We start from the raw sequence: 16251 nt of genomic DNA on the forward strand, positions 1-16251 counted from the left end.
AATATAATCATACAGTGTTCTAACATTATCATACAGTGCCCTAATAATATAATCATACAGTGTTCTAATAATATCATACAGGGACTATTATAATCATACAGTGCCCTAATATCATACAGTGCCCTAATAATATCATACAGTGCCCTAATACAATCATACAGTGCCCTAATAATAATATCATACAGTGCCCTAATAATATAAACATACAGTGTTCTAACAACATTATCATACAGTGCCCTAATAATATAATCATACAGCGCCCTAATAATATCATACAGTGACTATTATATTCATACAGTGTCCTAATAATATCATACAGTGCCCTAATACAATCATACAGTGCCCTAATAATATTATCATACAGTGCCCTAATAATATAATCATACAGCGCCCTAATAATATTATCATACAGTGCCCTAATAATATAATCATACAGCGCCCTATTATCATACAGTGCCTAATAACATTATCATACAGGGCCCTAATATCATACAGCGCCCTAATAACATAATCATATAGCGCCCTAATATTATCATACAGTGCCCTAATAATATTATCATACAGTGCCCTAATATTATCATACAGTGCCCTAATACAATCATAGTGCCCTAATAATATCATACAGTGCCCTAATAATATTATCATACAGTGCCCTAATAATATAATCATACAGCGCCCTAAAAATATTATCATACAGTGCCCTAATATTATCATACAGTGCCTTAATAATTTAATCATAGTGTTCTTACATTATCATACAGTGCCCTAATATCATACAGTGCCCTAATAATATTATCATACAGTGCCCTAATATTATCATACAGTGCCCTAATAATATAATCATACAGTGTTGTAACAATATTATCATTCAGTGCCCTAATAATATTATAATACAGTGCCCTAATAATATAATCAGAGTGTTCTAACAATATTATCATACAGTGCCCTAATAATATTATCATACAGTGCCCTAATACAATCATACAGTGCCCTAGTATTATCATACAGTGCCCTAATAATATAATTATACAGCGCCCTAATATTATGATACAGTGCCATAATATTATCATACAGCGCCCTAATAATATCATACAGCGCCCTAATAATATAATCATACAGCGCCTAATATTATCATACAGTGCCCTAATAATATTATCATACAGTGCCCTAATACAATCATACAGTGCCCTATTATTATCATACAGCGCCCTAATATAATCATACAGCGCCCTAATAATATCATACAGTGCCCTAATAATATTATCATACAGTGCCCTAATACAATCATACAGTGCCCTATTATTATCATACAGCGCCCTAATATAATCATACAGCGCCCTAATAATATAATCATACAGCGCCCTAATAATATAATCATACAGCGCCCTAATATTATCATACAGTGCCCTAATAATATCATACAGCACCCTCATAATATTATCATACAGCGCACTAATAAAATTATCATACAGTGCCCTAATACAATCATACAGTGCCCTAATATTATTATCATACAGTGCCCTAATAATATTATCATACAGTGCCCTAATATTATCATACAGTGCCCTAATATTATTATCATACAGCGCCCTAATAATATAATCATACAGCGCCCTAATAATATTACCATACAGTGCCCTAATAATATTATCATACAGTGCCCTAATATTATTATCATACAGTGCCCTAATATTATTATAATACAGCGCCCTAATAATATAATCATACAGCGCCCTAATAATATTACCATACAGTGCCCTAATATTATCATACAGTGCCCTAATATAATCAAACAGCACCCTTAAAATATTCTCATACGGTGCCCTAATAATATTATCATACAGCGCCCTAATAATATTATCATACAGTGCCCTAATATCATACAGCGCCCTAATAATATTATCATACAGCGCCCTAATATTATTATCATACAGCTCCCTAATAATATAATCATACAACGCCCTAATAATATTACCATACAGTGCCCTAATATAATCATACAATGCCCTAAAAATATTCTCATACGGTGCCCTAATAATATTATCATACAGTGCCCTAATATTTTTATCATACAGTGCCCTATTATTATCATACAGTGCCCTAATAATATCATACAGTGCCCTAATAATATTATCATACAGTGCACTAATATTATTATCATACAGTGCCCTAAAATTATTATCATACAGCGCCCTAATATAATCATACAGCGCCCTAATATTACCATACAGTGCCCTAATAATATTATCATACAGTGCCCTAATATTATAATACAGTGCCCTAATATTATAATACAGCGCCCTAATATTATCATACAGTGCCCTAATATTATCATACAGCGCCCTAATAATATTATCATACAGCGCCCTAATAAAATCATACAGTGCCCTAATAATACCATACAGTGCCCTAATAATACAATCATACAGTGCCCTAATAATATTATCATACAGCGCCCTAATAATATTATCATACAGCGCCCTAATAATATTATCATACAGCGCCCTAATAATATTATCATACAGTGCCCTAATACAATCATACAGTGCCCTAATAATACCATACAGTGCCCTAATAATACAATCATACAGTGCCCTAATAATATTATCATACAGCGCCCTAATAATATTATCATACAGCGCCCTAATAATATAATCATACAGCGCCCTAATATTACCATACAGTGCCCTAATAATATTATCATACAGCGCCCTAATAAAATCATACAGTGCCCTAATAATACCATACAGTGCCCTAATAATACAATCATACAGTGCCCTAATAATATTATCATACAGCGCCCTAATAATATTATCATACAGCGCCCTAATAATATTATCATACAGCGCCCTAATAATATTATCATACAGTGCCCTAATAATATTATCATACAGCGCCCTAATAATATTATCATACAGTGCCCTAATAATATTATCATACAGTGCCCTAATATTTTTATCATACAGTGCCCTAATAATATTATAATACAGTGCCCTAATATTATTATCATACAGTGCCCTAATAATATTACCATACAGTGCCCTAATATAATCATACAATGCCCTAAAATAATCATACAGTGCCCTAATAATACAATCATACAGTGCCCTAATAATACAATCATACAGTGCCCTAATAATACAATCATACAGTGCCCTAATAATATTATCATACAGCGCCCTAATATAATCATACAGCACTCTAATAATATTATCATACAGTGCCCTAATAATATTATCATACCGTGCCCTAATAATATCATACAGTGCCCTATTATCATACAGTGCCCTAATATTACTATACAGCTCCCTATTATCATACAGCACCCTAATAATATTATCATACAGCACCCTAATAATATAATCATACAGCGCCCTAATATTATTATACAGCGCCCTAAAAACAGGCCCCCACATATCCTAATAACATCCTAATATAGGTAATACCACTGCCACCCTATACAATACAGCATACAGTCTCCCCGCTCGGAGGGGTCATGTCCGGCTTTGCATGTGCCAGATTTTTCTCTGCCGGGTGTCAGGAATAACTTACAGCATCCAAACTACACACATATGGCAGAAGTGACAGCTATGTGATACAGCTCACACGTTTCTAGCTCATCCCTGGGTTTGCCTGCTGTTCTCCACCCTCATATGTCCCACACATATCCTATCTGTGTAGCGTATACTATAGTCAGGACAGGGTTTTACGACTAAGATGAACTCCTAAGGGGAAATTCACTAAGCCCCGCCCACTCAACAAGCATGGCAGAAATCAGAGAATCAGAAAAAGATTTATGCCCTTTAAGCCATCTGCATCAGGTGCACAATATCATAACCCCCCCCCCCTCCCAATAATATCAGGATTATCAGTTATGTAATAAATTTAAAATCATCATTAGTTTGAGTACAATAACCCTCCATTCACGATCCACAGCCATAAACACCTTTGGAAGAGGCAAAAAATAAAAATAAAAATTAAACTAAATAAAAAAAATTAAAGCTAAACTATAGGACCACATCATTGTGGAAGTAATTCTTAATTATAACTATGGTTTATACAAATAAACAATGTAAGGCAAAGAATAATCATAAATTACTAGTTATATAGATATTCGTTAGAGTCCACCAACATATTTTGTGGCTTGAAGGTTAATGTCGCCACCTAGTGTCAGTTTTACAAATTGCATTTTTTTAAAAAAAGCTTTTTTAATATTTATGCAAGATACCTGCTTTCCTACCTTATATCATTCTTGATCATTTAGTTAAAGCCAGACTAAAGCCCCTATTCCACGGGTCGTTTAAAGGAGCAATATCGTTCGTATTCGGCCGATATCGGCCGCTACGAACGATATTCATCCCGTGGAATAGAGTGCAACGATCAGCTGACATCGTTCATGTTGGCTGATCGTTGCAGTCGCTTGTTTTTCAACATGTTGAAAAACAAGCGACTGATATAGCAGCGATCTGCTGCCGTCGCTCCGTTGAATAGGAGCATCGGCAGCAGATGCTGCTATATCCTGTGGGCTGCCTGGACGATCAGCGATCCTCCGAGCAGCCCCCCCCGCACTCACCCGCTCGCTGCAGCCGCGTTGAATAGCGGCGGCAGCGAGCGGGGAACGAGGAGCAAACGAGCGCTAATAGCGCTCGTTTGCTCCTCCAAACGACTCGTGGAATAGGGGCATTAGACTATGTTCACACATAGTATTTCACTCAGTATTTCGCTCAGTATTTTTAGATTGAAATAACAGAAACTTTGCAAATCTTTCCATTATAAATTTCCTCTGTCGGTTCCACTCCTGATTTTGGCTGCAAATACTGACAAACACTGAGCAAAATACTGTGTGTGAGCACTGCCTCACTTAATTTCCTAAAATCAATCACTCTATTCCATGCTGCATTAGGATGCATTCTCAGGCGGTAAACCGCTTGCAAAGAATTTGGCAACTGAAGATCTTTTTCTTTTAAATCAACTGGTTTCACAAAGTTATGTAGATTTGTAATTTACTTCCATTTAAAGATCTCAAGTCTTCCAATACTTATAAGCTGCTTTATATCCTGCTGGAAATGGTTCATTCTTTCCAGTCTGACACAGTGCTCTCTGCTGCCACCTCTGTCCATGTCAGGAACTGTCCAGAGCAGCAGCAAATCCTCATAGAAAACCTTTCCTGCTCTGGAAAGTTCCTGCCATGGACAGAGGTGGCAGCAGAGAGCACTGTGTCAGAATGGAAAGAATGAACCATTTCCTGCATGACGTACAGCAGCTGATAAGTACTGGAAGACTTGAGATCTTTATATAGAAGTAAACAAATCTATATAACTTTCTGGCATCAGTTGATCTGAAAGAAAAAGATATTTACCTGATTTGGGAACTAAAGTGGTGACTGTAGATAGTTTCTTTGACAATTTTATAGCAAGCAGGGGAAGTAGTTGAGTGTCAGGATCTATCCCGCCTCAGGCCTCATAGCACTCACTTGCCCGGCCTTTATACTAGGCACTCCACTGTATATAACACTTTGTATACAATACCTGTGGCTAAAGCTCAGTTTAAACAAATAGAACAATCTGCCAATGAGAACAGAGCCCTGACAAAGCTTTGGCAGACATCAGAAATATAACAACTAATTTAATACAACGCAAACATATACTTACTGCTATGGAGAATAAAATAAAATTTAAAAACACTCAATAAAACAGGAGGATAAGACTGGAAGCCGTGTACAGAATGTATATTTAAGGTACTTCATTTATAGAGATTGCTAAACTCTTATTTTACAGACTCTGGCTATATGTATGAAGAGCTATATATGCACTGTATTCCCTGCTGTATATCAATGTAATGTAAGAAATGAAGCAGCCCCCGAGGATGCCACATCTGATACAGTGAAACACGTTGGGGTGCATTGAATTTTTTTTTCTTTTTTTTAGTATACAGCAAAGGACACAATGTACAAAGCATAGTTGGCACTGTTTAATGTCACCATTATGAAAAAAAAAAAAAAAATACATATATATATATATTATAATATACTATACATATATTATAATATAAATGATATATATATATATATATAGGATAAAGTATGGCCACATTTTACCGACATACCGTTAATTACCATTTTTAGCCGTATAATGGACACTACAATGCAGCTATATTATTGTCCCTTGAAGCTGGCCTAACCCATAGGGATGGAAAGGGTGTACAAGTTTTGTTATTGAGCAGTAGCACTCCAGCCATTGCAAAACAGCAGAGCTGCTCAGCAGGTGCAGGAGCAAACATTATCCTCCCCCTTTAAGATCCTTCAAGTTTAGTGACTGAGAATGGAAGAAATGAGCGAGTATTATAAATGTGCATTTTGTACATAGTTTCTCTACTGTGCAGGTCCATGGAGAGACGCTGGGGAGATGCCGTTCTTGGAAACTGTTCTGCTTGTACATTTTCATTAATCAGAATGGCGATTACAGCTGCTTTTCAGTAATAAGTATTTTTGAAAGAATAAATCAATGTTACCAGACTGTGGAATCCGAACCCTTTCAATCAAGAGTAGAATTCATTTAGCTTAAAAGGGGCAGATGGAGAATATCCACTGAAGAGTAAGGGTCAAACATTTAGGCCATGTGCATAGAGATCATACAGCTCCCCAGTACAAAGCTACACTGCCTCACTGCTCTGATAACCCCTGAGTTGTGAAGGAGAGAGCTAATTGTCTTTAGCTTATTAACCCTGTTTTGTGTTGCAGCATGTAAGAGAACACTGGGTCACTTACACACTGCAGTACATGAGGGGTTAAGCAAAAGTTAGTCTGCTCCTGCACCTATGTATATAACCATGAGACTCCTAATAGACTGTTATAGTTAAATACAGTGGATAGACAGAACAAGCAGACATTGGCTTTCTTCTCTCTCTATAATATATAGTGTGTAGGGGAGGGGGGGCCCATACAGTTTTTTGCTATGGAGCCCCATGAATCCTAGCTATGCCCCTGCACTTAGATATACTATAAAATCAAACACTTCAAAACTACAAGAAACAGATGTTACTCCCGCCATGATGCAAACTCATTGCTGTACAAGCAGCCAAAGCTTTGTCGTGTACAGCTGCGTCCCCTCCTGAACAAGTATAATCAGTGACTAACAGGAATATCTTAAACCTGGGAAATGGAGAACCATCAAACAGGATTCTGGAGAGGACAGTCACATCCATGTCTGGAGAATCAGCATCACCTCCACGAGTTCTTACTGCGGAGTCATGGACACCGGCCTTATCAGAAGCTGGAGAGTCCTGCAGAGCTTTGGATGGAGTCCTGGGATATTTTATTACCTGGATGAAAAGTTACGGCACCTTTTTAATCATTCTGGCAGAACGGCCCTTCCTGAGAAAATTTGTCACTGCTCTAGATTGTCTACACTTGTAATGAATATGTTTTCAAGAAGCCCTGGAGTCTTAATAATGTCTTTCTAGTCTGACATATTTAGAAACAAACTTCTTATTCCTTTTGGTTTGGAAAAATGAAAAGTGTACAGATATAGTTGAAGTTCTTCTGTGAATAATATAAGAATTGTGTCAATGTGTTTAACTGCAATAATTTTAGTGGTCACTAGCATAACTTTTGTGGTCACTTTTAGCATAACTAAAAGAAAGTTTGTAATATATCTTATCAGAGAAAAATATACAAGATATCTTATCAGAAAAAGTGCAACTTATCAAGCCCCTTTATTAAAACTAACCGGTGTGCTAGAGTGCTAAATTATGTGTATAAGATGCTTCATGCAATCTTATATATACATCTATGCCAAGATCAGTAGTTATTGTAAAAGAAATCCAACAGCATCAATGGTGTTCACGAATCTATTTCACAACCATGTACAAACACTTGGTCACACAATACCTTTGTGAACACATTGATGCTATTGGATTTCTTCTACTACAATTTATGGGCCTCCTAACCTGGCATTGGTGGCCATCTCTGTGCATCATACCCACCAGCAATTACACGGGAACTAAAGGTGCTGTTGGACTTTCTACGTGATCAACGTGATCAGTGGTTGTTATCAAGCTCTAGATACTACAAAGAAAGCCTTTGTGACTACTATGGGGCTGCTGGAGGGGGAGAACCCAGTCCCCTTTCCCAGAGCTGTAACTAGATGTTTCTTTACCCTGGACCAAAATTCAGTATGGCAACCTGACCACCAGGAGGAGCTAAAGAGTTTACTGCATACTTTTTTTTATTATTGAGTCTAATCAGAACAATGTCATACTGTTAGGCAAGGTTCACACTATGTTTTTGCCGTCCATTCAACAGATCCTTTCTTATTTAACGTACAGAAAAACATGGTCAACCACACATTTTGTGTACACTAAAAATTTAAAAAGAACAAAAAAATTATCAGATGCTATCAGTTCCTTTTTATAGTGTAAGTCAACGAAAAATATATCGTAATATATTGCATACAGATGCAAAAATGCAGCGTAAACCTAGCCTTAAAAAGGCACACGAAAAACTAGCTCTGATGGTGTTCAGATGTAAACATTCACTTTATGTATTTTTATAGAAAACCATACATTTCGATATCATTTAAAAGGGAGAATTCATCCTAGATTTTTTTTCTTTCTAGTCATCTGGTTCCAGAAAGTGCCAGAGATTTGTAATGTACTTTTATAAACCTTTTATAAAAATAAAAAAAAACTCCAGACTTCCAGTACTTATCAGCTGCTGTATGTCCTGCAGGAAGTGGTGTATTCTTTCCAGTCTGGAGATCAGGAGAGGTTTTCTATGGGGATTTTCTGCTGCTCTGAACAGTTCCTGACATGGACAGAGGTGGCAGCAGAGAGCACTGTGTCAGACTGGAGGGAATACACCACTTCCTCCAGGACATACAGCAGCTGATATGTAGTGGAAGACTTAAGATTTTTTTAATAGACCTAAATTACAAATCTTTGGCCCTTTTTGGTATTAATTGATTTGAAAGAATTTTTTTTTCTTTTTTTGTGAACTACCCCTTTAATGAGCATTATTTTGACTAAAGCCTATAATGTTAAACATATGGTATTTATTCCGTATTCTAAAATCAATGTAATACTTACTGTCTTCTTGTATTTTAGGTCATGGCGCTTCCGCTCAGTCCTGTACAAAGGCTCCCATTGTTGGCAGTCACACTTCTTAGCCTGCTGAGCTATTGTAATGGAGGCGCCTACTATGGGATGAAGCAGTTACCGCCACAGATGCCACAATACCAGCCTATGGGACATATGGGAAAGGAGAAAGCACACATGCCACATTATGGGAAGGACATACCACAGATGCCAATGTTCGGCAAAGACATGATGCACAGAAAAGATGGAAAAGGTAGACGCTCTCTAAATTAACCAAATGTCAATACTGTGTATGCGTCAGATATACACTCCTCTGCTGATGTCATGACTTTTGTACATAGTGTTTTTATCCCTTTCACTTTACGTTTATTGCATTGTCTCCTTCACTGATCACTCACTGTCGATTCACCAGTAAAATCTGTCTTTAGTAAAGCTGTAATCTAAGTAATTGAGCTCACTGAGGGATCAGGTTACAGCTGCTGTCTATCGAATTTTATGGGGAGGGATGGGGCAGGAAGCAGAGCAAGGAAGATATGATAGCAGCTAGTCTTAACCAACTCTGTTGCTGACCTCAGGGAAAACTGACCATTAAAGGGGTACTCCGGCGATTTGTTTTCTTTCAAAACTGGTTTTATAACGTACAGGGATTTGTAATTTACTCTTATTGGAAAATCTTAAGTGTTCTACTTATCAACTGATGTCCCGTTTTCTTCCCAGTCTGACACAGTGCTCTCTGCTGCCACCTCTGTCCATGTCAGGAACTGTCCAGAGCCGGAAAGGTTTTCTATGGGGATTTGCTACTGCTCTGGACAGTTCCTGACATGGACAGAGGTGGCAGCAGAGAGCACTGTGTCAGACTGGAGAGAATACACCACTTCCTGCAGGACATACAGCAACTAAAAGAAGCTTGAAGAGTGAAGATTTTTAAATAGAAGTTATTTACAAATCTATATAAATTTCTGAACCCATTTGATTTAAAAGAATAATTTGCTGGAGTACCCCTTAAGAGACAAAGCCTGCCAGTTATCAGGAATACTGGTAGTTGCCATGGCTACATATATTAAAGCTTATTGTTATAAATCCCCAGATAAGGGGGAGGCTGTGACATGCTATGATCACTATATAGTGCCCCCTGTCCCACAACTTGTAATAAATTAAAGGGGTTATCTATCACTGCAAAAACATGGCCACTTTCTTCCAGAGATAGCACCGTTCTTGTCCCCAGTTTGGGTGCAGGTTTTGCTGCTCAGTTCCATTGAAGTGAATGGAGCTTAATTGCAAACCGGACCTGATCTGGAGACAAGTGGTGTTGTCTCTGAAAGACAACAGTGCTGGGGCAATGAGCACCAGAAAACCTGGACTACAGGGTGTGAGGGCCAGAAGGGTGTGCCCAGTGTGGCCACATGAGGTGACAGGGGATAGTGCCCTGGGTGTGTGAGCAGAGAAGGCCAGGATCAATCCACCATGAGGGTGCCCGCACGCGCCTTTTGTGTGGTGTTTTTCAGGCCTTCGAAGAAACGCCAGAAAAATTGCCAATGCGTTTTCCATGCATTATCCTTTTTTTCTGGCATTTTTGACTTTACGTGTGAATGATTTTTTTTGTGGTTTAGGTGTTTTTTGTACGGTGAACTTTTTTTCCCCTCTGCCATCACATGACCCCGCTGCTGGACCACAAAGGGTGAAAAAAACACCAGGAAAATAAATAAATAAAAAAAAAACACCATACACACAGAAATTGTGTTTTTGAGACAACCAAAACAATCCCATTGATTTCTATAGGAGCAAAAATGCCACAGTCCCCCCCCCCCCCCAAAAAAAAAACACCATACCCTCAGCATGCTGCATTTTGGGAAAAATGCCAAAGAGCCTCAAAAACGCCAGAGCTGAGAAAAAACGCCACCCCAAAAAACACCATGCGTGTAAGGCAGATCATAAACTTCCATTGACCTCCAGCTGACATGTGGCCGCTGGTGTTTTGCGTTTTTTTCAAGATAAGGCAGTGTAAGGCCAGCCTGAAGCATGACAAGAGGGTGAGCCAGCCAGGGGCATAGCTAGGAATCATGGGGCCCTATTGCAAGAAACGGTATGCCTCCCTCCATCCCCATACACATATTTACCTGGCCCTGCACAGCCCCCCTAACGAACACCTGGCAGGGTGTTCTGCCGCATAGGCCCCTGAAGCGGTTGCGTGGTCTGCCTCTATGGTAGCAGCAATTAACCGGAAGCCTGAGTGGAGTTATATACAGTAGTAGGAACCCTAGATTGTCACAATGAGGGGATGCAGAGAACACATTTTACATTTAAAAGTGCTCAAGAAGGCAATATAACAAACTAGAAGTCACCTGCCACTGGTTTTAAGCTGATCTCCAGAACACCCCTTTAAAAAAAGGGGGGGGGGGGTTGTAGTTAAAAAAATAAAATAAAATAAATTGCCACATTCAAAAACCCACATTGATTAAAACAGTTACGTGAAGGTTTATTTTTTACAGAAGTCACTTTCCTATTTGTGAAGCTGAGCTGGTGCAGGATAACTTTACAATTTGGGTTATGGATGTGGCAACACCAACTACAGTATATAAGGGAATGTTTTGCACAATAAGGCAGGAATTCTTTTTTTAATTATTTGTATTTTCTAACATTCTATTGCCAGATTTGCACTTTGTACACAACTTGTTGCCCACAAAATGGAATAAAAAATACTTTAAAATGCTATGCACAGCAAAAATTACCACTTGCATCACTAACTCAGGCCTCCAGACTGCTTCATTGATTATATATGTGTATGTATATATATATATATATATATATATATATATATATATATATATATATATATATAGCACAACTGCTGTTCCCCCCACAATCTCTGCTCATTGCCTATGCTGCTGGTAAAGAATGCAAAGTAGACTGCTTGACTCTCTCTAGAGAATGAATAAAGTGTTAGCATGTGCCAATCCGCCACACAATCTAAAACCCCATTCTGTACGATCTCACAATTATCCTGTGGACATTGGATTATATAAATTAAATTGTAATACCCCTTTAATTTTATTTTGTTTTTAAATAAATTATATGTTAGATTAGTATGTCAAAACACACAACTTTACCCAGAACAAACAAGCTGTAATGTGGCTATATAAAAAAAAAAAAAAAAAAAAAAAGTTATGACTTTTGGAGAGCAAGGATGATAAAAGCCAAAATCATCATCAACATTGGCTGCAAGTTAAAGGCGTTAAACTGGAACTCCAGTTAAGAAAGATTTAATCCTGTTCATAATCTAATCCACCCATAATCTAATCATGTTTGTAATAGGTTACTATTACATTAATTGGTCCGTTTGTCTACAGCACATCCTAAATCACACCCTGAAGCTGTGGAAAATCTTCACCCCAGTTCCTGGTCCACTGTGTCTCCATTTCTGTCCCCCCCTCCTTCTGAGACAGAGGTCACATGATCTGTCTTTTCTGTTGCCAAGCAAGCTGTAACACCTAATCTGTAACCCTGCCCACCACTGACATTACACAGTGATTACCTGGCCATGGGCAAGGAAACAACAGCCTCTCCAAGACAGGGGCGGGTACCCTTTAGTTGCTTCTGACGTGCAATGCATGCAGGGAGAGGTAGTTTCCCTGCCGGGTGCCATGATGTAAAGATGGGGTCATTTATAAAAGTTTGAACCTGGTGCTAGGAGCAGTGTAGACAAGTAAGATAGGTGTCAAAAACCATTCTGGTGCTCAAATAACGAAGAAAAAAATATATTTTGGCAATCTCAAACACCAGTTTACTAAATAAAAGGGATAATATGTTAAATAACAGTGTCTTATGCCTTACTGGCCTATCTCAGTCATATCACATTTACCTTTTTCTCTTTTTTTTTTTTTTTAGCAGAACTTCCATTATCTGGGAGAAGAGGTGATCAAGGTCCACCTGGTGAACCCGGACCGAGGGGACCACAAGGGCCTCCAGGACCTCCAGGGCAAGGACTAATAGGGCCTAAAGGAAACCCTGGCCCAGCTGGTCCACCAGGATATCCCGGAATTGGCAAGCCAGGAATGCCAGGCATGCCAGGCAAACCAGGAGGTATTGGAATACCAGGCCCAAAAGGAGATCTGGGTCATAAAGGTGAAGCTGGACTAACTGGACAGCCAGGGCCCCAGGGGCCACCTGGACCTGCTGGACTGTCTGGTATTGGAAAACCAGGTGAACCAGGTTTACCAGGACTTCCAGGAGCTAAAGGTGAACCAGGATTTAAAGGACCACCGGGATATCCTGGCATTGCAGGCCCGAAAGGAGATAAGGGAATTGGTGTACCAGGATTACCTGGGCTAAAAGGTCCTCCAGGATTACAAGGCCAACCGGGCCAACCTGGTTTGCCTGGTATAGGTAAACCTGGTATAAATGGCTTCCCAGGACCAAAGGGGCATCCCGGTATTCCTGGCTTACAAGGACAACCAGGACCAGAAGGACCTGTTGGGCCACCAGGGCTACAGGGTCCACCGGGACTTCCAGGTGTTGGAAAACCAGGCCAAGATGGTCTTCCCGGTGAAATTGGATTACCTGGTGGCAAGGGCGATCAAGGACTTCCTGGTTTACCTGGAGCTCCAGGTCTTCCAGGAATAGGTAAACCAGGTTTTCCTGGACTTAAAGGTGATCGGGGTTTTAATGGTCCACCAGGCCCCATTGGACCAAAGGGTGAGAAAGGCCATGTTGGTGAACCAGGCTTAGGAGGCCAACCAGGTGAGCCAGGTCCCGTAGGTTTGCCAGGACCTATGGGACCTCCAGGTGTTGGTGGATTTCCAGGCCCCAAAGGAGATCGTGGTATTGGAGGCCCTGAGGGACCAACAGGACCAAAAGGTGAGCCAGGACTTCAAGGTCTTCCAGGCAAACAAGGATTTCCAGGTGAAGTAGGGCCGCAAGGTTTAAGAGGTTTGCCGGGACCAACTGGTCCTAAAGGAGAACCTGGACACAAAGGTTTAACTGGACCACCTGGTGCACCTGGATTACCTGGCCCTAAAGGAGAAGTTGGAATACCCGGCGAACAAGGAATACAAGGCCCAAATGGAATACCAGGTCTTGCAGGGCCAGGTGGCCCTATTGGTCCTCCTGGACTTCCAGGGCCAAAGGGTGACCAAGGTTTACCAGGAGCACCTGGCTTACCTGGTGTTGGCAAAGATGGTTTGCCAGGACCCCAAGGTCCAACAGGGCCACCTGGAGTAATAGGACCACCTGGACAGAGGGGCTTACCTGGTCCTCCTGGTCCACCAGGTGAACCAGGACTTCCAGCAGAAATCCCACCTACACCACCAGGAATGGGACAGTATCTACCAAATGTAGGACCTGCAATTGACGGAGTAAAAACCCCACATGGTTACGCGGGAAAGAAAGGAGGCACAGTTCCAGTTCATGAGATGCCGGCCTTTACAGCCGAACTAACCACCGCCTTTCCACCTGTAGGAGAACCCATAAAGTTTGAAAGATTATTGTATAATGGCAGACAAGGCTACAACCCACTCACAGGCATATTCACTTGTGAAATACCTGGAATCTACTACTTTTCTTACCATGTCCATTGTAAAGGTGCAAATGTTTGGGTGGCGTTGTACAAAAATACTGAACCATTGATGTACACATATGATGAGTATAAGAAGGGCTATCTGGACCAAGCTTCGGGTAGTGCAGTGGTCCCACTGATGCACGGAGACAAAGTATATATTCAAATGCCCTCAGATCAAGCGTCTGGACTCTACGCTGGACAGTATGTCCACTCATCATTCTCTGGATATTTATTGTATCCAATGTGAACGAAAAATTAGTAGAAACTCTTAAATTAAATTTGCTTTCTTTTTTTATATTGGTAATAATTGCCTTAAAAACACTGCTGCCAGTGGCAAAATGTTGCTTAACGGTATGTTTTTGGCCTGAAGGCATCAACTCATGTTGACTGGTTGGACCATCCCTTACCACAGCTAAATCTTCTATTGTACTATGCACATTATATAAAAAAAACAGAGTAAAGACTATGTACATCGAATTAAGGTCTGGTGCTACCCTCTATAGAAATAGTGTCCTGGCACATATTGCACATGCAGATCAAAAAGTTCTCGCTTAACTCTGACATTATTTCAGTTACATAATATTTGAAATTAATATATTTTATTGCATAGTTTACAGGTACATTTTTTTGAGAACAAAAAGTAAAAAAATAAAAAAAAATAGTTTATGTGGATCCAAAGGTAAAAAAAGATCTGTGTTCACTGTAATGCCCATATCTGACCACCTCAAATAGGCATTGCAAACCCTGGTTGAGAATGCACTCATATTTTTGTTAGAACCCCAACAATGACCTTAAAGGGCTTCTTTCCAGACCAAGTGCCACTCTTGGGTTGTGTTTGGTTTTGACACTCATTATTCAAGGGATTAGGACCAAGTTGCAATACCAAACACAACCTGCGTATAAAACTGTCACTGTTTTATTATTTCCCTGATACTGAATTGGGTAGTGATGAGACAATTATGGAAGGCAAATACAGCTCCAGAATGACATAAATAAGATTTTTTATATAGTTTTATGCCAATAAAAAGCACAAAGAAAAATAGAAAGACACCAATGTACTTACTAAGGGTGGGTTCATACTGAGGAATTCTCGCGGATAATGTCTGCGGAATTCCGCTGTTTGTCCGTGCGCCTTTCCGCCGGCTCCTTAGACACCATTCTATGGGCCGGCGTATTCCGCTATCCGCCAAAAGAAGTGACATGTCACTTCTTTCGGCAGATAGCGGAATACGCTGGCCCATAGAATGGTGTCTATGGAGCCGGCGGAAAGGCGCGCGGACAGACAGCGCAATTCCTCAGTATGAACCCACCCTAAGTCACAAAATAGAATTCCTTGCGACCCTATTAAGCTTTACGGTTGGTTATTCTGTGAGCTTGCCTTAATTTGACTGTGAGAGTCCTGGAATTGTATCTTTGCACAGGATTTACATACGTACATGTGCAGATTCAGTATTACTTGTGGATGTATTTAAATATGTTTTTTTTACTATGATTTCACCCAGGCTATGTCTACCATGGCAATAATTTTATTTTTTGTTCCAATGAATCTGAAATCTAAAATGAAGCAGCTTTGCAAACAAACAACTTCATAGTTTGGGTTTATA

General features: G+C 39.6%; 1 protein-coding gene across 4 annotated transcripts in view; it reads left to right on the forward strand.

The window, feature by feature from the left end:
* Positions 1-15829, forward strand: part of COL8A1 (collagen type VIII alpha 1 chain) — a 65446-nt gene extending 49617 nt beyond the window's left edge. For 2 of the 4 annotated variants that reach the window (XM_069946322.1, XM_069946321.1), the window contains exons 2-3: positions 9103-9346; positions 12982-15829. In XM_069946322.1, coding sequence (XP_069802423.1) covers positions 9103-9346; positions 12982-14894 — 2157 coding nt within the window. In that variant the 3' untranslated portion in view covers positions 14895-15829. Of the gene's footprint in view, positions 1-9102; positions 9347-12978 lie in introns of all 4 variants that reach the window. The other 2 variants (XM_069946318.1, XM_069946320.1) reach the window with 1 other exon arrangement.
* The last annotated feature ends 422 nt before the right edge of the window (positions 15830-16251 follow it).

Source organism: Dendropsophus ebraccatus, chromosome 11, assembly GCF_027789765.1.
Source record: "Dendropsophus ebraccatus isolate aDenEbr1 chromosome 11, aDenEbr1.pat, whole genome shotgun sequence".
Taxonomy (NCBI): domain Eukaryota; kingdom Metazoa; phylum Chordata; class Amphibia; order Anura; family Hylidae; genus Dendropsophus; species Dendropsophus ebraccatus.